The 21,096-nt window shown below is 37.0% G+C and overlaps 2 protein-coding genes and 1 long non-coding RNA gene across 4 annotated transcripts in view; all 3 read right to left on the bottom strand.

Moving 5' to 3' along the window:
- Nucleotides 1–1,556: 1,556 nt before the first annotated feature.
- On the bottom strand, nucleotides 1,557–9,494 carry LOC126379138 (uncharacterized). Its single transcript, XR_007568266.1, has 3 exons — nucleotides 9,393–9,494; nucleotides 4,609–4,694; nucleotides 1,557–2,086 (listed from the first exon to the last, which is right to left on the bottom strand). It is a non-coding gene; the product is annotated as an uncharacterized LOC126379138 (long non-coding RNA).
- Nucleotides 9,495–12,896: 3,402 nt separating this feature from the next.
- Nucleotides 12,897–17,042, bottom strand: LOC126378948 (acireductone dioxygenase). The gene is made up of 4 exons (XM_050027501.1): nucleotides 16,848–17,042; nucleotides 15,819–15,985; nucleotides 14,954–15,086; nucleotides 12,897–13,750 (listed from the first exon to the last, which is right to left on the bottom strand). Exons 1-4 carry the CDS (start codon nucleotides 16,968–16,970, stop codon nucleotides 13,616–13,618), a joined length of 558 nt encoding a protein of 185 aa, XP_049883458.1. The 5' UTR covers nucleotides 16,971–17,042; the 3' UTR covers nucleotides 12,897–13,615.
- A 734-nt stretch (nucleotides 17,043–17,776) lies between these two features.
- LOC126378774 (uncharacterized) overlaps nucleotides 17,777–21,096 on the bottom strand; it is a 133,677-nt gene continuing 130,357 nt past the window's right edge. For both annotated transcript variants that reach the window (XM_050027165.1, XM_050027173.1), the window contains one exon: nucleotides 17,777–21,034. In XM_050027165.1, coding sequence (XP_049883122.1) covers nucleotides 20,924–21,034 — 111 coding nt within the window. In that variant the 3' untranslated portion in view covers nucleotides 17,777–20,923. The remainder of the gene's footprint in view (nucleotides 21,035–21,096) is intronic.

Genomic DNA, 21,096 nt, shown 5'->3' on the forward strand with positions numbered 1-21,096 from the left:
ATAAATAAAAGTTTCTTTCCATTTATTTGGAAAAATATTGTTAAATTATCACTTAAAACAATCTGAACACAAGACACTCGTAAACACAGTTGACGCGACCGTGTCAAATAGTTCGGTAAATATAAGTAAAATCTTCTTATGTATGTTACTATGTATTTGGCCGAGTTAAAATGAGTCCAATAGGTCCAAATGACATTTCATGTTGTGACAACCTCGGAAAAAATGAAGCAAAGAGCGAATCATTTGTCCTTTTCTCACTCATAGTTTGTGTCGTAAGCTAGAAGAGAGCCGGTTTATAGTTTCTGAATTCTTATTTTAGCCTTCCTTCTATGCTTTAGTTATTGTTCTGAGGCGCAAGCCGCGCGAAGCCTAAGAAAAAAAAACACTACATTAACTTGTTTATTGTTTGTTACTAACCTCTATGGACCATGTCCGAAATAAACTCTTTTTTTATTTGGGTAGGAAGAAGCAGGCTAAGAGAAAAGTAGAATACCAACTTCCCAATAGATTCTATTCAGTATGAATCTCCCGTGAAGTGATACAAAGTACTCTGTGAGTGAAGTTGACTTTCGATTGAATGGAAAGGCCTATGAGGATCTTTATTTGTTATTAACATCCTAATCTGTAGATTTGACAGGTCCGGTTATTCACAGAAGTGACTGCCTGTCTGACCTTCCAATCCGCGAAGGGAAAACCAGCACAATACAGGTTAAGTCCCATACCTCCGAAAATGCATTTCTCGTGAATATGGTTTCCTCACGATGTTTTCCTTCGCCGTTTTTTTGTTATTAACAATTTAGAAAAGACATGCGTATAATAATAAACACTAAAGTAGTCATTTTTGGCCGTATCTCTTTAGGACACCATGGTTGCGCATGCGCCCGTGTTGCTCTATGTAGTGGTGTCCTAATGAGATATGGCCACAGATCTTCTTCTATCGTGTGGGTTGTGAGGTGAATTGCCAACCCCATCAACCCTGGTGTCAGGGTTATTATTGACCCGCCATAGGCCCCTGATATGACTCATGTAACGACTACGTACTTACATTAGTAGTAGTAATGTAGTATGTTTTTGTGAATTTGTGTGCAATAAAGTGTATTATTATTAGTATCCGGGACCAACGGCTTAACGTGCCTTCCGAAGCACGGATCATCTTACTTTGCTAGCCTGTAATGTCCTAACCAAACTAGGGATCACAAAGTGTGATTTGTCCCCACCGGGAATCGAACCTGGGACCTCTGGATCGTGAGAACATCGCTCAACCACTAGACCACAGAGGCCGTCACAGATTACACAGATCAGAGGTCACAGAATAGGTTATAGATGGTCCTTAGTGTTTTTTCTTCACAATCTAAAAGCCTTTATAGTAATTTAACTATATTTGAGTGTTCGATACAAGTTCGATACTTATAATGTGGAAAAAAAAACACAAGAATCAGTTTCATAATTCTGATTATTTCTATAAAATAAATTATAAAATAGTTTTAATGTACCGTCATGAGCAATATAATGTACCCTGGACTCTGTCGCACTAACATATTTGACATTTAGTGAGACTTACAGTTCAATTTGTCAAAAAAGTTAATGTGACATGGAACCAAAGTGGATACCTACATATTAATGCTTGTGACCGTACAAATATTTCGCTCATTGTCCTTATTTTTTTTTCTACATAACAGGGGGTTTTATACAACTTGGATCAGTATAGTGCAAAATTGTGAATTGGCTATGAATACCATATCACACATGTAACGTTTAAAAAAGTTTGTATCAGTCACAATTACACGCCCTTAATCTCTTTAAAAGTGAGCAAAGATAGTAAATCACTAGACTTGGTATTGCGGTCGGTGGATTTGATGAACCATAATGTTGACAGGTTATAAGCTCAAGTAAGTATCAAGTAACGAAATCAGTTTTTGTGATTATGTTTTTTAATTCGCCGCTTTTTTTTTTGTCAAACTGTACCTGTCACCATATGGGTCATTTGGACTCCCAAAGCGCTTAGGGCTCTCGCCTCGTTACCATTAAGGCTAAGTTAGTTGCATCAGCGCTTCGTATAGGGGTGGTCTTCTCGTGGCTGCCAAATCTGAAATAACAGCTGACTATAACGTCGCTTTTAGGTATAGTAAAAAACACGTGAGCCCCTCTTTGATGTGAATTTCCTCAAAAACAATATAGATGGCGCTGTACAGATAACCTTCTAATTTCATGGATAACAGACATGCATCTTTTATCTTTGTTTTTGGCTTTTCGGCGGGAAACGGGAACGGGACAGTTGCTTTCTTCATTGAGTAATCTAAATAATTAATACGAAGTGGTGTTTTCTGGTTAATGATCGCATTAAGTTAGTCGGAAGACATTCGCGAGTGTTATTATATTGGAGTATTCAATAAACAAAGTGTATCTGCCTATTTTCGCTTCGTGCCGGGAAGCCGCTTCATAACTCAAAAGTTTATGCGGACTTTTGAGTTAATTCGTTTGGGGTTCGGAGTAGGAGTCTACTCCGAGGGTGGGGGCTTAGGTTTCATCATCATCACCTTTCATCATTTCATTAATCATCAAGAAAAAAAATACGTCAGACATGGCTGTATGGGCATAGTTCCCTTTGCCTTACCCTTCAGGGAAAACCAAAACAAAAAAAAACTTTGTTTTTGGGTATAAATAATGACCCGTTTTATTAAACACAGGCACAATTGCATCTTCCACCCATTATTATTCTGATCAAAATAATCATAATTACATAATGTGATCCAAATCATCATCATCAGCCGTACGACGCCCACTGCTGGGCATAGGCCTCCCCCAAGGATCTCCACGACGATCGGTCCTGCGCTGCCCGCATCCAGCGGCTTCCCGCTTCCTCCCGTGATCCAAATATCAAGCAATAATCATTCGTCTAATGCTTCTGCCATTAATTACAATGTATTTGATTTATGATTATGTATCCGAGTAATGAGAAAATAGGTAATTATCACGTTAAAGCTGAACAACGCCATCTTGTTTATGTTGAACGTAGCCTGGAAAATCTCTCATTTCATTCCGTTTAAAAATTTGGACCACAATTTTTGTTACCTAGATTAAAACTAGTATGTCTATTGCGTTGGACTGGACATATGATGCGAGAAAAAATTGAGAAATGGACAAGAGACGTAACCGAGTGGTACCCCAGATACGGAACAAGAAAGAGAGGAAGACCAATTAAGAGATGGGAAGAAGAGATAAAAAATACAGCAGGAAATATGTGGAGAAGGCTGGCGAGAGACAGGGATAAGTGGAAAGAGCTGGAGGAGGCCTTTGTCAAAAGACAAATGGACGAAGAGCATAATTAAACACATCTTTATTTCTTTTTTAATATTATGTATAAGCTAAAAAAAAAAAAAAATTGTTACAATAAGTCCATAATAAAGGCTATATCTATCTATGTCTATTGCGCGGTTTTGTTGACAAAAATCGGATCCAAATGTGATTGTTTATAAAGGCGCTTACAAGGTTTTCACTGTAACGCGATGATAGGGAACAGTCTGGACACTGCATACAAAAATGACCAATTTTTTTACATGTACTTATACACTGCCGGGACCTCAGACAAATTATAGACGTAGATAGAGCATAAAAAAAAGCGAGATAGGTGTCAAGCGTACCAGTCTCTCCTGCAGAAGCACATGAACCATCGGTTCGTATATTGTTATTCGTGTAACGGCTTTTGTAGAAACGTGATTATTTTTATGAGTGTGCGACAGTGAATACCTAGATGTGTTCGGCTCTTGGTTTGTGTGGACTGTATATGTAGATGGTGAGAGTTCGAGGGTTCTAAATCCAACTGCAGCAAAATACCAGATTGTTACTTTTCACTGTTTAATTAAATTGTTAATAAAATACACTTTTACACTTTCGCGGGAGGCGTCGGCCATTCGATTCTTCCACATTGCCATACTAAAAATATTAATTATTTTTATACTTGTGTTGCCAGCAACAGATGTGTGTTGTCCCTTATGCCTCATCTCCCCCCCAAAAAAAGAAGCAGAAAACATATATATCTAGTGTAAAGTAAATAGCCAAAGCACACCCCGGAAACTTCATACAAAACACCTCGGTTTACACAGACACTACACATTGACGTTATCGTACATGCGCACCTATGTGTGTGTGACGTCTGACGCCCTACGATTGAAGACTAAACTATGTCCGAGGGGGTGAGGTAAACCTAGCTCGCCGCTGGGGGAGGGGAATTGCCGTTCTATACATACATACATAAACAGCCTATATACGTCCCACTGCTGGGCACAGGCCTCCCCTCGATCAATCGGAGGGGTATGGAGCATACTCCACCACGCTGTTCCAATGCAGTTTGGTGTAGGTGTTAACGTGCCCTCCGAAGCACGGAATCATGCGATTCTATACGTAGTATTATTCATTTTTCTGTACCCAAAAGCAATTCCCGTCTATAATTTATCTGAGGTTGACTCTGTTGACATACTTACTTAAATATTTATTTCAATATCTTCTTATGAATGGGCAACGCAGGGTGGGATGACGTCAGCTGAGCCAACCTTAAAATGTTAGCTGTCACTTTGAGGATACCTGGTTTTCTTATACCATGATCCTTACCTTGCAGTTAGTCCAATAGTCATAATATTACGCAGCAACATTTATGGCCTTTTTGACGTGGTTGTTCCGGGGGAGGGGGAGTCTGCCTTCGAAAAAAATAATTAAAAACAATAACTTTCAATGACTTCTACTTGTTTTGGGTGATTAACCTATATAATTTGCGAGTTTGTAACCTGTTGAGGAGCTCGGTGGCGCAGCGGTAAACGCGCTCGGTCTGCGATTGTTGAAGTTAAGCGACTTTCGCAAAGGCCGGTCATAGGATGGGTAACCACAGAAAAAAAAAGTTATCATCTCGAGCTCCTCCGTGCTTCGGAAGGCACGTTAAGTCGTTGGTCCCGGCTGCTTTAGCAGTCGTTAATAACCATCAATCCGCACTGGGCCCGCGTGATGGTTTAAGGCCCGATCTCCCTATCCATCCATAGGGAAGGCCTGTGCCCCAGCAGTGGGGACTTTAATGGGCTGGTGATGATGATGATGAACCTGTATACATTTTTAACCTGTATACATTTTTAACCCATATATACATTTTTTAAAATTATTTTCAAGTTTCCTTTTGCTATTCAAAGTTCCACTTGATATTAACTTGGAATAATAAGCTGAGGGGTCATCCCCCATTCAGATCATGATTTTGAGTTGATTTCAAGTGGAATTTCTTCTCGGAAAATTCTTCAAAATTTTCATCCCTCAAAGGTCTGAATCATTCCTCAAAGTTTTCGTTACGATGTCTGTCACTAACACCCTGTATACCTATGTGTTCTTCGTTGAAATAACAAACAGTCAAAAGTAATAGGACATTTTATTAGCAATTTTCTAAATAAACAACTATATTAAAACTTTAATACAAATTAATACAAAACCTAACAAAATCATTTTTTGTAATCAGTTGTATAATTAATAACTAGGTATTATGTATAAGTATTACAAATAATAAGAGCCTTTAAGTTATCTATTAACGGTGACTAACTAATCCGATAGGCATTAGTGACGAGTTTTTGTACCAATAGAATACAAATTACGTACCTACCTGTATTCTATTGGTACAAAAATCTACCACAAAAGTGTGAAGGTATAAAAACATAGAAAAAGCCAAGAGCCAGGGAGAGCCAAGATGAGATGACAAGGCGATTCTCACACTGCCCAGCATGATGCAGCGTAGCGCGTGGATGCGCGTTCTTCCGTTGCCTGTAAGTATCTCCGTTTGTATAGAAAACACGCACGGTCTAACACACAGAAAATGCATGTTCATGAACGCGCGTGGATGCATTTTCTGTATGTTATACCGGCTACTTACAAGCAACGGAAGAACTCGCATCCACGCGCTACGCTACGTCATGCTGGGCAGTGTGGCAATCGCCTAAGGTGTGATATGCAGCTAAGAAATTCTAAGTCAACTTAGGCTGTGGTAGTCTCCCACGGAAGAATGTCTTTGTGTGTACTTATGTCTTTGTGCAATAAAGAATTATTGATTGATTGATTGAAGAATGTAAAAGCTTGTTTAGAACAGCAACTCTCTGCTCCCCGCCAGCGACTGAGATAGGTTTATTTCACCCCCCTCTTGGACATAGTTTAGTCTTCTATCGTACCTATGGCATCGCACACGCATATGCGCGTGTACGATAACGTCAATGTGTGGTGTCTGAATATTATGGTGTCTCCACTGAGCGGAGATATGTGTCAATAACGCAAATTCTATTGGTTTTTTTTAAAAACATCTCTCCGTTCGTGTCGTCTCGGCTTTGGTGAATTCCCGGCCTAAAAAAGGCTCTGGCAGTCTGTCTGCCTAGTCACGCGTGCTTAGACATCGTTAACAAAACCTAAAATATCAAATTATTCATCTTCAGAGTCACCATCGCCTACAGGCGACGGTTCTTCAGCTGGTAGGAATTCAGATTCCGGTGGTGTCGGTGGTCTATCGTCTACTGGACCCACCGATAATTGAACTTCTGGAGCTGCTAAATGCATCGGAGAACGTTTTGGAGTTGGTGGGGCCTCTGCACACTTCTCCCCGCATTCTGAATCCGTTTCCCTGAAAGTTGCGAAATGAAATGAAATTTTAATGTTCATTTTCGAATGTTAATGTTCAATTTACGTTTTGTAACTAACGGAATGCATAGACAACAAAATAAGTAATAAAAATAAATAAAAAATAAACATACCATCAAATTCTCAGCTCTCGTTATTATCACAAAATATAAAATAATGACGGATAGAATAAAACACGCGATGGGTTTAGGTCCGCTAATTAAATAAAAAAAAAAAAACAAAAAAGTTCATTTTATACGCAAAATTACTTCACTTTCGTACCTAGTTAGCTAAGTAGGTGTTTTATTAGTTAGTATAGTAGCTCGACTAGTAAGGCTTAACATACGCAACGTGATAAAATCTTGTCACGGTCATTTAATCGATTCTGACGATATAATTATATCGTTTTGTCGGTGCTAATATGTGAACCCAAATAAGTCATTCTGTCAAAATACGAACAAAATCACGTGGCACGCATATTAGGGCAAAAAACAAAACAAAACTTATTGATTTATAGAATCGATGATTTACAAAATTGATAGAATCGATCGATTTTTTTATCACATTGGATATCATTGAGATTTCCCAATTCTAACTAGGTAAGTAAATCAAAGACCGAAAGCAATCCACGTTAAGTCTTAGTTAAAGATTCCCTGTCGCATTTCGCCCACATATTTCCACGTCCAAAAACGCCTACGAGTTCCCTCCACCCCTCACCCCTCCAGCCAGTGGGAGGGACCCCCCACTGTTGCATAACTTGACCTAGAATGGAATGCCTGAGAGCTAAATTGAAAAGCTTCGTGTTTCAAAGAGCTGTTGGATTTTCTAAGAGATTTTAAGTTGAGTTTTCTTTTTATACCACAACGTTGAACATCCCTAGGGAATTCATTCCGGTTATTTTTAATTCTCTTTTTTTTATTTACTTAAATAGTTTTTTAGTTCCGTTATGTAAGCGTACCTGTTTTTTTTTTGACGTAACTTATTGTAGATTTACCGCACGTGGCATTAACTACTTGGCCGGACAAATGGGGAGCGCTGAAGGATACTCACTCACCCGATACAACGTTTAAGACAACAGGCCTGAGGGTGCCCAGTTGGGCGCGAACCTCGGCTCAGGGCGTCCTCTGAGAGAAAAAAATATTTGAAAGAATTAGCGATAAGCGCTGAATGAGGGAAATCGTCGACCACGCCGGCGGGGTCGGTATCGGGGTCCTGAAGTGTTTGGTGTCGCGAGCTGATTGGCTGCCTCTATGGCTAGACTACCTACCTGTGTATCTATATTAGCTATACATAGACTTACCTGGACTGCGTTCTGGCAGGCTACTTTACGTTTAGGATTCCGTTTTTGCATAGAATAAAAATAAAGGATATACCTACTTACTTATTGAAACAATTATTTTTAACGAGGGACTTACTAGACCACGTTCCCCAAAAAATATAGATAGCGTTGTAAACATTTGCCTTGGCTTGACCTTCTTAATTTCATGGATACCAGAGAATGCATCTTTTATCTTTGTTTTTGGGTTATGATGACCCTTTTTATTCCACCCAGCCACGACACATCTTCCACCCATAATTATTCTGATCAAAATAAAAAGAAGCAATAGGTATAGGTAGAAACATAATTGTATACATAATGTGACCTAAATATCAAACGACAATTATTTTATTGCGTTTGTTATATTACATTTTTAAACAATTATGTGCCCAAGTAATGAGAAAATAGTTAAATAGTAATAGCTCAGCACGTTAAATCTAGAAAATCTAAACCTAACCTTTTTGTGTGATAGTTTACTTTTTAATTTTGAAATTGTAATTTCTTTTATTGTTTTTCATGTTATTAAATAACATAAATTTTATAGTCTTATTTTTCTTTTTGTTTCTTTTTTTCATTCAATGTTTATTTTTGTAGTATTAGTTTGTATATTGTTTTCTCGTCATACAGTGCATTGGGCCATACTGTAATGTTGTATGTACCTTAATAAATCAATAAATTTATTTATTTATTAAAAATAAGTACAGTACTTAATACATTTTTTTACAATTGACGGTGCAACAAAAACTAACTTTGGTTTGTCCGTACACCGACATTCACCATCGTTGCTTCCAATTTGCAACATAATATCATGCTCGAACAAATAGGTACAATAAATAAAGAACATGTAGGTAGGAATTTATACATTGCAAGCGAAGTACACAAAAACTAGTTCGCTTCATCAGCTTCACCCCGCGCGTCACACGTAACTACCGGACAGCGCGAGACACAGGAGGTTTATGCGGTTTCTCTAATATTTTTCCTGATTTAAGAAATGGTGCTTTAGTTTGTATTTAATGTTAAGTTCAGTGATTTCATTTTTAAGGTTCTTAGGTAAGTCATTAATTAACTTTGGTACTTGATATTTTAGTAATTGTATTCCATTGTTTTATTTAAATAAATAAATAATAATAATAATAAAGCGCCATATTTATTATTTTTGAAGAACGTAGCCTGAAAAGTCCCTCATTACCGCAGTTTAGGTCACCATAGTGAAGTACACTTTATACTCCTTTCGCCTTCCTAATGGGGAGAGCTTTCAGCGCTCCCCATTACTCCGGCCAAGAAGTTAATGTCATCTGCGGCAAATCTACATTAAGTCACGTTAAAAAAAGAACTCCTTTCAATCAAAGAGGCGTATTTATGCAGCAGTGAGTGTGAGTGAGATAGATATAGATATATCCAATGGATATATATTATGGTAAAACAAAGAATCGATAGTACTTACAATGAGTCAGTTAAAATCTTATAAATGAGGACGATGTACCATAGCGTGAACACAATGATACCAGCCGACATCGTATGAGTTAGTCACTGGTCAGAATCTGAGGCCTAGGTGTCTGAAACAAAATATAAATAAAAATATATTAAGTTTAAAAACTAAAACCCGACTACGGAAAAAAACACGTTTCTCTGATATTCTTCCGATTACAACGTAATTATCGAGTAAATATAAGAAAACCCGCATATAAAAGCTAGTAATATGTACATATTTATAATGTGCAAATTAAGCCCTTTCATTTGATACCCAACACACTAACATTTATACTATATAACTAACAAAATATTTTTTCGTCCGACTTACTTTTATATGCGCAAATGTCAAATTGCGATATTGCTTTCTTAGAAGATTGCTTTGATGAGGTCTTTTTAACCCCCCTGACTTTGTTATTGATACATTTGAGCTAACGATAATTACTCACGTAGGTAACTGCAATTGTTTTCGCCATCCTGTATCATTATCGTTTACATTGAAATGCCTTATGAATCTGCTATAGCAATTACGTAAAATAGGAAATCTTCTATTGCTCGGTAAGAAGTTTAAGGCGCGTGAACGAAGTGGAGCATTTTGTGAAAGCGTTTTCTAATCATGTTGAGAAACGTTTATTTGTGTCTAGGTGCATAATAAAAATGTTGAAGCCATTTCGCTGGCTTTTTACCAATATTTACTTAAAATTTTGATACATATACTTACTGACATTTTTTGTCACTTTTAATGACATTGGTACCATAGGGCACGAATAAAACAGGTCTATTTTTCAAAGTATTTTTGTGTGAATTTATGCTGTGTTAGTAAGTAATAGTGAACTTCCATAATATTGATAAATTCGCAACGTACCTTAGTGGGATAGCAGATAAACAGCAAAAAATAAAATGTGTCTAAACTTGAAACTAACTAGATTGTATTAAAAATCTATAAGGCCCTGAAAAGGAATCATATTTTTTCTGAACCTCTTTATAATTCTGTGTTGCTATCATTTAGGAACAAGTTTTTAGTAACGAAATCTTTGAGGGATGATTCAGGCCATGATTCTGAGTTGATATCAAGTGAAATTTCCCGACGCAAAAGTATGGAACGGAAAAAAAAAACCATGAATTTTCCGACAAGAAAATCAAAAGTATACAATTGAAAATAAGTAATTTAAAAAAACTAAAAAATCTTGAGTTTTGAGACGGAAAGTTCCACTTGATATAAACTCATAGAATATGGTCATGAATCATCCCCCTCAGTATTTAATATATTTTATAGGTGAGGCGATTTTGCACGCGACTTCGCACGTTTTTTTTTGCTATAAGTACATAAGTTTGTTTGTTTTATTAAAAGGACCTTTGTGTGAAACATTTCCTTAGAACACGATGAAAACAAGAAATCCCATAACATATTTTATTAAAAATATAAATACAATTTAAACCATAATTAACAACGATAATATGCAGTATCACTTATATTTGTAACATAGGTAGTATTAAATAAATATGCACATTAAGGCGCGGGCCCACAACGGCGCATGCTGTGTATTCATTTGTTTGACAACATGGGTGTTCGTTTCCATTGGAGTACGTACACGAAAACCCACGCCCGACTATGTATAGCGATTAGCGTGGCATGGTTTTGAATGTGTAATATACTGTTATTGATAATAATATACTTGGCGTATTTAATTCTAGTTGGTCCGTACTACCGTTGGTACGTACGGTTGGTTGGTACTTTATATTGATATTACATAAACTAATTAAAACGATAAATGACGTCAGGTGACCAAAAATTGCCCATAATGAAGTTGAAACTCAGTTCTTTTATTGTTATAGGCGAGTTTTCAACAGTTTAAGACGATTTGTTTGAGGTTTAAAACGGCAACATTTTGTTTGTTTAAAACACTTTTAAATCGGTTGTTAGTCATGGGTCATATTCCAGTGGAAACGTAGACCCACGTCAACAGCGTTGAGCTAAGTAACCATCTATTCGAGCAAGCCACGCATGTATCAATGACGTCAATTCATGGGTAGTGGACACAACCACATACATTTTCTTACAAAGCGAAGCGCCCGCGCTTTTATACAAGAATAGCATTTTTGGATATAAGAATAATTTTGACAGTTGAGCAAACTAGTTTTTCCAAGTGTGTATTTTTACATCAATAGTTTATTTGACATTGATCGATAAACACTTGATTAGCTAATGGCACGTTCACATTGACAACGGGCGCGGGTTTATGTAAACGTTCCAGGTGATAGTTGACTGCTGTTCTATACTTCTTCTGTCGTGTGGGATTTGAGGTGGATTACCAACCTCATCAACCCTGGTGTCAGGGTTACTATTGAGCCGCCATCATCATCATCATCAGCTGTACACTGCTGGGCATAGGCCTCCCCCAATGCCGCCGCCAATGGACCCTGATATGGCTCATGTAACGTCTACTTACATTAGTAAATATTATTATTATTGCGTATAGCAAAAAATATATATAAAAATATCCTGGATCACATATCTAGTTAAAGCTCCCTCAACCAAGTCTCTGCCGCATCCGTCACACAATGCAACTCGACTATGTCACATGGGAACCGGTCTTCTTCTATCGTGTGGGTTGTGAGGTGAATTACTAACTTCATCAACCGCGAACCAGAAACCGGTGCCGCACCGGTGGTAACCGGTGTAGAGGGCACTCGTTCATTATGTGTGATAGAGTTTGATCCGGGTGACTACATTCACAGTATGCCGACTTCTTTAAGCTCCATTTATGTGGGTAAGTAGTAACCGGGACCCACGGCTTAACGTGTCTTCCGTACCTGGTGTGTGCAGCGGCCGCACGAAGACATTTCTGGCTGGACTGCTACATCGATTTACAAACAAACGCTAGTCTTGTGGTTACTCGTTTATACAACAAGCTCGTTTTGTGCATATTTCTCTACTTTAAGAACTCTTGTGTTTACTATTCCCGTGCCCGACGCCAATAGGAGAGTAGGAGATAGAACTACTTAGGTATGTTCAAAACTATAACAGGGGTGAAAGATTATTATAATCGTACCGAGTAATCGTATCACAGCACGGACATTCCATACAAAAATCTCGCTCTTCGTGTACAGCCAAGACCGATACGAATTGGTGCAGGGAGGAGTGTCCGTTCTATACGTAGTATTATTCTATGATAAAAGCTAACAAATTAAGGGGGCTAAAAAGGCCAATTTGAAGCAGTTTATCTAAAAAAGCAATATTGCAGTTTGACATTGGCCCATATAAAGATAAGTAAAAATAAATAGCAATATTGCTTTTTTTAGATAAAATTGCTTTGATGTGGCCTTTTAATAGCAAGAATCACCAGAAAGCTATAACAATCATCTGCAGTGAATTTAATGTGTACAATTTGCACTACTATACATATTATCATGAATATTTATGTATATTTAAAAGGCACTTCCTATAATATGTATTATAGATATGTAAAAAACAAGGTTTATTTTTAACTTGCAATGCAAGAACCCTTTATATAGTAATCCTAATCGCTACCTTAAATACTAAATAAAAAATGATCATTACAAAATATCACATATTGCAAAATTTCATTATGTTGATATAGTTCTTTGTGTCGATCAAATAATTGACTTTGATACATCACTAATTTAAGAGCCACACTCTTGTCGGTGTAGAATGGAGAATGCTACCCCGACAAGCGCGTGGCTCTTAGTGATGACTATTGCGACGGAAAATTCCACTTGATATCGACTTGATGTTCTGAAACATCCCTTAAAGTTTTCGTTGCGGTGTCCCTAACACCTTGTATAGGTTGTTTATGTAGTCATGAGTAATATCATGTACCCACTTTAGAACCCTGTCGCACTATCATATTTGACATTTAATGAGACTTGCGGTTTAATTTGTCAAAACAGGCCGATCACCTGATTGTCTGAAAGTAAAACGATCCGTGCTTCGGAAGGCACGTTAAGCCGTTGGTCCCGGTTACTACTTACTGATGTAAGTACGTAGTCGTTATATGAGTCATGTCAGGGGCCTTTGGCGGCTCAATAGTAACCCTGACACCAGGGTTGATGAGGTTGGTAATTCACCTCACAACCCACACGATAGAAGAAGAAGATTTGTCAAAAAAGTTAATATGACGTGGTTTCAAAGTGTTTACATATTAGTACTCGTGACCGTATGTATGATGTTCTGTTCTAGCAGGCGGCGGCGACGAATCCCTTCTGCAGCTTGTCGATGTATTCCTTCCTGGCCGGCATCTCGTCCGCTGGCCTGTTGTAAGGCAGCCACACCGGCTCGCCGATGAAGAAACGCTTAGCGCGAATGTAGTTCTGGAATTGAAAACAGGTATGTTCAAATAAGGAACAAAGAAACAGAAAGGAAAATTTTTAACAAAAATAACCGACTTCAATCGCAAAACTAAAAAGCAATAAATAAATCTTCGCACATAGTAATAAGTGCGTATTTTCAATTAGTTAATTAATTTTATAATTCTGAAGTCGGTGCCAAGTAAATGCTACAACGAGGTACCGATTCATTTGTTTTTCAAATACAGATTGTTTTGTGATTTTTTTGTTTGAAGTTGTTTTGTAATTGCTTTGATATAGGTATTTAACAATATCGTGTACATAGTAATTTGAGATTGTTGTAGCATTTACTTATTACTTTGTGCGAAGTAAATTTGTTTATTGCTTTTTAGTTTGAAGTTGGTTTTTTTTTGGTTATAAATTTTATTTTATTTTCCGAATTTAAGCGATGGTTAGACTGAGCAAGGATGCAGAGATTGACGACATCAGATAGATTATCAGATTTATATTGCTGAACCTCCTCCTTTTTTGAAATCGGTAAAAACTAACACTGGTCAGTCTTAAGTTGCCAGAAAGTCCAGCCTATCAAAATGATTATAGTCCTCCTTAATCGTGTCCGATAACGGCGACCTTAGTCATGTCTGTTATGCGCTCTTATGTGGCTGGTGAAACCGAACTTTGCTTTAATCACACGATCACATCGAGCGCAGTAGAGCTGTCCGTTAATGTTCAACATGATTAGTTATATTCAAACCATATCTCACATAGTGAACGAGTGCCCTGCACCGGTTCCCAGGTGGCATAGCCGAGCCGCATTGTGTGACGGATGCGGCTGAGACTTGGTTAGGGGAGCTTAAGCTGGATATATGATCCACACAAGATATTTTATTTTTGTCTGCCATACGCAATATTAATGTTTAGTTATACGGACACCACTTTACCAGCTGAGGCGCATGGATTCCGCCTATACCGCGCGTTTCGACCAATAGATGCCGCGAATGTTGTCGAAGCCCGCGATTTACTTCGCGCCGCGTACTATAACGTAATCGTGCAAACTATACACAAATTGAGTCCTTATTCAAATTTTACGACATGCCCGGTCGGAATTAGAAGCAAATTAACATATTCTGCGCATCATATAGACGGCGCCGACGGCGTAGGTGCGGATCGACTGGTCGCGGTCGCGGTCGGCGCCGATCCGTATACCGTATTATTGTAGTTACTAACATTGGTGTCGAGTGTGAACCGGTGGTAGATGCCGCTGGGGATGACGATCATGTCGCCGGCGCCGACCGCGATGCGGATCCACTGGTCGGCGCCGTCTCGCACGTCGAAGTAGCCCGACCCGTCCAGGATGAACCTGCAAAATACAAGTCACAGTGGATTATAATAACACAATAATTTATTATCACTTCTGTGATCTCTAATTAAAAGTACTTTTTTTTTACTCGAGTCTGGAGCCTAAACTAGGATACCCTGGGTTTTAGGACTCGAGGCCTCCACCTCCAGTAAGTCATGGTCAAGATAAAATAATAATAAAATTAAACATAGTCATATCATAAAAACATTTCTTAAAAACAAATATGAAATCGCATCAATCAATCAAATGTGTGTATGTACTGTTGACGACAGGTCGACATGGCAATCGGGGCATGAGGTGAGCCGCGGAGGCGGGGTCACACCCGCACAGTCCCCGCGGCGTCTTAGTCTTAGTGTCGCACGAGTCCGTATCGTGTGTGTGTGTCTGTGTCTGTGTGTCTGTGTGTGTGTATGTGTCTGTGTGTGTGTGTGTGTGTGTGTGTGTGTGTGTGTGTGTGTGTGTGTGTGTGTGTAAATATATAATTTTGGATTTTTTTTTAAGTTCATTTATAGCAATCAAGAGATAGTCTATGGACAATTTTTTATGGCAATTAATCACCCCTATTACATAGCGACTTTAACAAAGCATTTGGTGAGGTGTGCATACTTAGTTCATCTTGCAACATATGTGTATGTACCTCTGACAAGTAATCCACAATGTATCCCAATTGGGATATAGCTGTGGGCTTATGTTGGTTGTAGCTGCATTTCGGTTGACTGTCATGGTTTTTACCTGATTTCTTCATCAGTATGCAGATGCTCGGTGAAAAATGACTTGATCTTCTCCTCGTAGTTGGGCAGGCACTCCTTGGAGCAGGCCATCTCATCCTCATATGTGTAGCCGCGCTCCTTCTTCAACTTGTCTAGTACTCCATCTGTTGCATATGTCTCCACATTAAGCTGAAAAGTTTAAGTAGTAAAGTCAGAAATATTTCAATGTGAGTATGGTGAAATAACTTTTTTTTTATAATAAAATTTATAAATAATATCCTTGAGACAATGAAAGAAATTGGCTATGACCCTAGCCTTTGAAGAATTTAATATATATACACAAAATAATAATATTTATTGTAATTTTATTAGTAGTATTTGTAAGCTTTTATTAGTGGTATTTTGTTACGTGGCATACTATGTTACTTGTTGGTATATGTATAGTTGGTATAGACATAGATAATTGCATTTGTCACTTTTAGTTCACTTTTATTTTTCCTGTTAGATTTTCTTGTGTGTATTTTCCACCTTACAATACTCAGTCAATTATAAATGCAGGTGGTTACTTGATATATTCCTCAACTCACATACCTATACCTAATACTAATATATTACCATGTAAAAATTATCAAAACATGTTTTAAAAGTTATGAAAACATGTTTAATTTCCGAAACATGAAACTAAAATGATGTAAACAATGTTTCATGATCAGTGTTATTGCCTGCTTTGACAGTATCAATTTATGGAGTAAAGACACTGGAAATCCTTTTGTGGGTTCTTGTAACGGTTAAAACTACATAAGGCAAAAGCCAAACTGAAGAACATAAGGAACACAGAACATCATTATCACATCAATTGATTAAAAAACACGATACGGCGCAGAAACAAAATATATGCTAAAGTTGTTACATGGGTAGGTTAAATTGAATGTTTCGAAGTGTAAGTAGATAAAATACGGCCGGATTACATCTCATGTTCTTATCAACCTCTCTTGAACTTACAACGGAGATAAATTACGAAACAATCAATTAACATTACGCAAAAACTCACTTTGAAATACTCGACACCGGTTTTCTTAAATAAATCCTCCAAAGAGATGAATTCTGGAGGGTTTTTGTGATGCTCCAAACGCTGGTCGGTTGTTTCACTGTCCATATACCATGCCTTCACCATTTTATTAACTTTAAAATAATAAAATAAACGAAAAGTAACACCGTACCGCTTGTGAAATCGATAACGAATGATTTGACAGTTGTTGTTGTTGTTGTTTAAATTCGCCTTATATAAGGCAGGCAAAGATCTCAGGACCATACAGCCTTGACTTTAGTAATTTAAAATTCGAAAATCACGATCAAAATAGACTATGACAGTAGTAATACTTTCAAAATGAATGCATAAACAAAACGCAGAAGTATAGGGCGGGAATCCATGACAGATGGATTACCGATCTATTTTAAAGTAAGCGAAATGCAAAAGTATTTGGCACCAGGAATTCATATAAAAAAATCGTTTTGCTCTTTATTTGAATAACAGGCCCAAAAGATAATGTAATCACTACGTTTAAGTAGGCCCTCCACTTGTACCATATTTTTATTGTCTGCAATTTGTATAAGTATTACCACAGATCATATAATACTAACGTATTACCTACCTATTACAGTGATGATGATATGATGATGCGATCCAGCCGATTTCGGCTACGGCGACTGCTTCAACTCCGACGTTCATGTGCTCGCATGTGGCTTATATAGCCAATCTTATTGGAAAAGATCTTCGTACTCACAAGCCCACCTATTACAGTATGTTAGATTTGAATCATAATTTCGTCATTGTCTCGGGTATCTTCTGACAAATTGTGGCTCTCCCAACCTTGATAGAGTTTAGGTACGTGTTTCTGTTTTCCGTTGGATGGACCGATCAATCCCATTGAGTCGATTGACTCGCAATAGGGATACGGGATAAAAAATAAAACACGATAATGCAAGTAAAAATAGATTTATTACTATTCTACTATAATTAAAATAACATCGTTTCACAAACCGTGTTGATTATAGTAATTTACTATACACGATTAGGGGGTTTTCGTTTCGTCTAAGACAGAAACCATAGCACGGCACCCGAATATCGCGCGCAACTCGATATATTATAAGTCAATTCTATTGGCCCATTTATCGCGTAGCCAATGGACTTGGCCGATTTGGTTATCGAGTTGCTTGCGATATTCGTGTAACATGCTATGGCTAGTTTTGTTACGAGTATACAACATACTTTGGACATCATTAAAGAGCGGATCACGAAAACGCGTTAATTTTAGGTCGCGATTTAGTGTTTATTAGTTCCTACGTGATTGGTTTATTCTTCGTTACTGGATTAGCGCTGTCGAAACTATGTTGCAGGTAAGTTCTCTTGAATTGAATAACAAGAGAATCCTAAAAGACATACATAATGTGCCACAGTAAAAGAGTTTAGGTTGACACCACATTTGTCAGCTATCTATCCTTTTCTTTGGTAGAGCGAGAGAGAGGGGCCGCACGCTTTTCGACTCTGCCGCTTGGGATTGCTTTCTCGCTCTAGCAAATGACGGTTCTGAGTAACAGAAAAGGATAGAAGTATAGGAAAGTGCGATCAAGCGCTGATAAAATGTCGTTTGACTCGATACATAACAATATCATTATACTTCACACAAAATACGTCTAATTTACTCTTTATTTACATTTCGAGGAAAGTTTACACAGGTTGATATGACAGTTGTATATAAAGCTAAGTGTACGTAGTTTCACAATTGAAAAGTCGTAGTATGGTGAAAATGGGACACTCCACACAAGAAAAATCCAAACATAGTGATTTAAAAAAAACTATAAAAAATACAGGAATGTCTGTCATTGTTTGCATATCTGTGAATGTTACCGGGAGAAATAAAAAATGTTTTTTTTTACTTTAAGTACATGTTTAACCAAACACATTAGGCACCTATTAGGTACGTTTGGAAATGATTAATTTTACATTTGTAAGTATAGGCCTTAAATTAAGTAATTAAGTAAATTACTTCACATGCGATCTATAAGGGGTGTTTATCGGCATTAATTTCATTATTATTTCCAATCACACCAAACAATTTAACGTCTACAATAATAATTGCCGTCACTGACCCTTAAGAAGCTATGGGGTGATTATCAGATTACATTCAATAAAGTTTTCTTATATAAAATCCATATTTAATATGATCAAATACTCAACGTCAAGATAAACACAGAATATGAATAAAAAAAAATCGCAACAAATTCTCAAAATAGAAGAAATCGAGTTATAAATGCAAAATATAATTCAAAACGAAATCAAATCATGGACGGACATTAAAATCACATCTTGACGAAAGAAAAAATGGATTAACGTAACGAAGAAATGGCAGACTTTAAGCCTTTGCCTTATTTAAAGATAAAAAATCAAAAATGGAACAGAGCAACTCAGACAAGGCTGTATGGTGAAGTTGCCTTAGGATAATGAAATAATTATTATGCATACTAAAAAAACCCGTTAAACACGAATTACTGAGGGTAATTATTACACAAAGATACATTATTATAAACATACAATAGTACAGAGAAGAATACCGGAACTTTAAAGCTAATTTTATAACATTTCCACGTCTATCCACATTAAAATGATATTATATTGAGATCACATCCTTATTTCTACAAGTAATAACTGTTATTTTTTGAATTGTATACAAAACTCATAATTGGACGCACATAGAAAATAAATCATCATTTTGGTTCAACTTACAGGGACTAACTAGTAAGTCAAATTTGAATTAATTTAAATTACAATTACAAACATTTAAGCCTAATCGGAACCAAACTTCTAGGCAAATCAAACAATATGTCGTAAAATCAATTTGTGATATTAAAAATAATAAATCTACTGGGAAACACAGTGCAATTACAAAAATAGTTGTAACAAAAAATACTATCACAACAATATAGGTACTATTTACAAAGACATACAATTCTAATATAAATTAGTTCACATCGATTTATTAAAATATTCATTTTTAATTACATTAAAACTTTTACCTTTAAATACTAATTAAGTAATGTCAAATCCTTGCATCGTTTGATACTGAATGTCATATTTAATCACTTTCAAATGTACTAGTTAGATTATAAGTATATCGCGACTTTTTGTCATAGTTATACCGATTGGAAGGCGATAAAGAAAAAATATCTGGAGTTCATTTCTTAGGGTTTAAAAACGCCACATCGAAGCAATTCATCTAGTAAAGCAATATTGCAATTTGACATTTGGATATTGTTTGCATCGCGCACTTGTTTTTATATGCGCAAATGTCAAACTGATATATTGCTTTTTAGATGAATTGCTTCGATCTGGCCTTTTTCATCCCCTTTGTAAAATTAGATAGAGCGGGTGACAAATATTTCAAATGCGCTTTTTCTGGTCTGGTTTCTATAGTTCATTCGGTAACGATAGTTAAAGAATGACAAACAGTAACTGAATATTTTGCTTAAGGTAATAAGAATTATAATAGTGTGGTGTGGTGTTCCTTCCCTTCTACATTTACAAAATGTAGAGATTGTAAATGATTTTTTCCACGGGAAAAATACGCGAAAGACACTTTATTTAATTCGCATTTTTCACTGTTGCTAACTTGACTTGTTACCGTATCAAAAAGTGTTAACAACATAATCATAATATTGTTCACCACTTTCCGGTACAATCAATGGTTTGGAACGCATTTTAATATTAGCACTCTTTACACATTATAGCAGAACTCATCTAAAAATTGTCACGGCGTCTGTCAATTAGCGATTATAGGTCATGAAGGTTTAGTCACAATAATACGCACATTGTCATTATTGTAGTCTTAAATAGTTTCAGGATAAGCGTTGACAAGAATATCCCTTTCAGTTTAAAAGTTAACAAAGTTTGCCCAAACTCCTTGACAACTTGAACTGTTATTATTGATAAATTTACAGTCTTGAACGTTGGGTTTATCGATTTCATAGAAATTAAGAATGGCCGGCCCTAACACGGTACCTTGCGGAACGCCACTTTGTATGAGTATCTTATCTTCATCATCGTAAGGCCCCGCAGGTTGTGGGGTTGTTTTATAGCTTGGTGTGTTTAACGGTGTCAGTCCAGTAGTTCTGGATTGTCATGGCCTCCAACGAGTTGAGGAACGAGTCGTTGTCGAGACTGTACATCTCTTCCGAATTATCCTGGAAGACAAAGAGAAAAATACGTGTAAATTGAGTGATATACTCAGTCCAAAATCCAAAGT

This window comes from Pectinophora gossypiella, chromosome 2 (assembly GCF_024362695.1).
Source record: "Pectinophora gossypiella chromosome 2, ilPecGoss1.1, whole genome shotgun sequence".
NCBI lineage: Eukaryota > Metazoa > Arthropoda > Insecta > Lepidoptera > Gelechiidae > Pectinophora > Pectinophora gossypiella.

Coding starts and splice junctions, on each gene's coding strand:
- LOC126378948 (XM_050027501.1), bottom strand. CDS start 16,970: ATGGTGAAGGCATGGTATATGGACAGTGAAACAACCGACCAGCGTTTG. Junction 15,986..16,847: donor CCGGTGTCGAGTATTTCAAA/GTGAGTTTTTGC, acceptor TAAACTTTTCAG/CTTAATGTGGAGACATATGC. Junction 13,751..14,953: donor GGTTCACACTCGACACCAAT/GTTAGTAACTAC, acceptor TTTCAATTCCAG/AACTACATTCGCGCTAAGCG.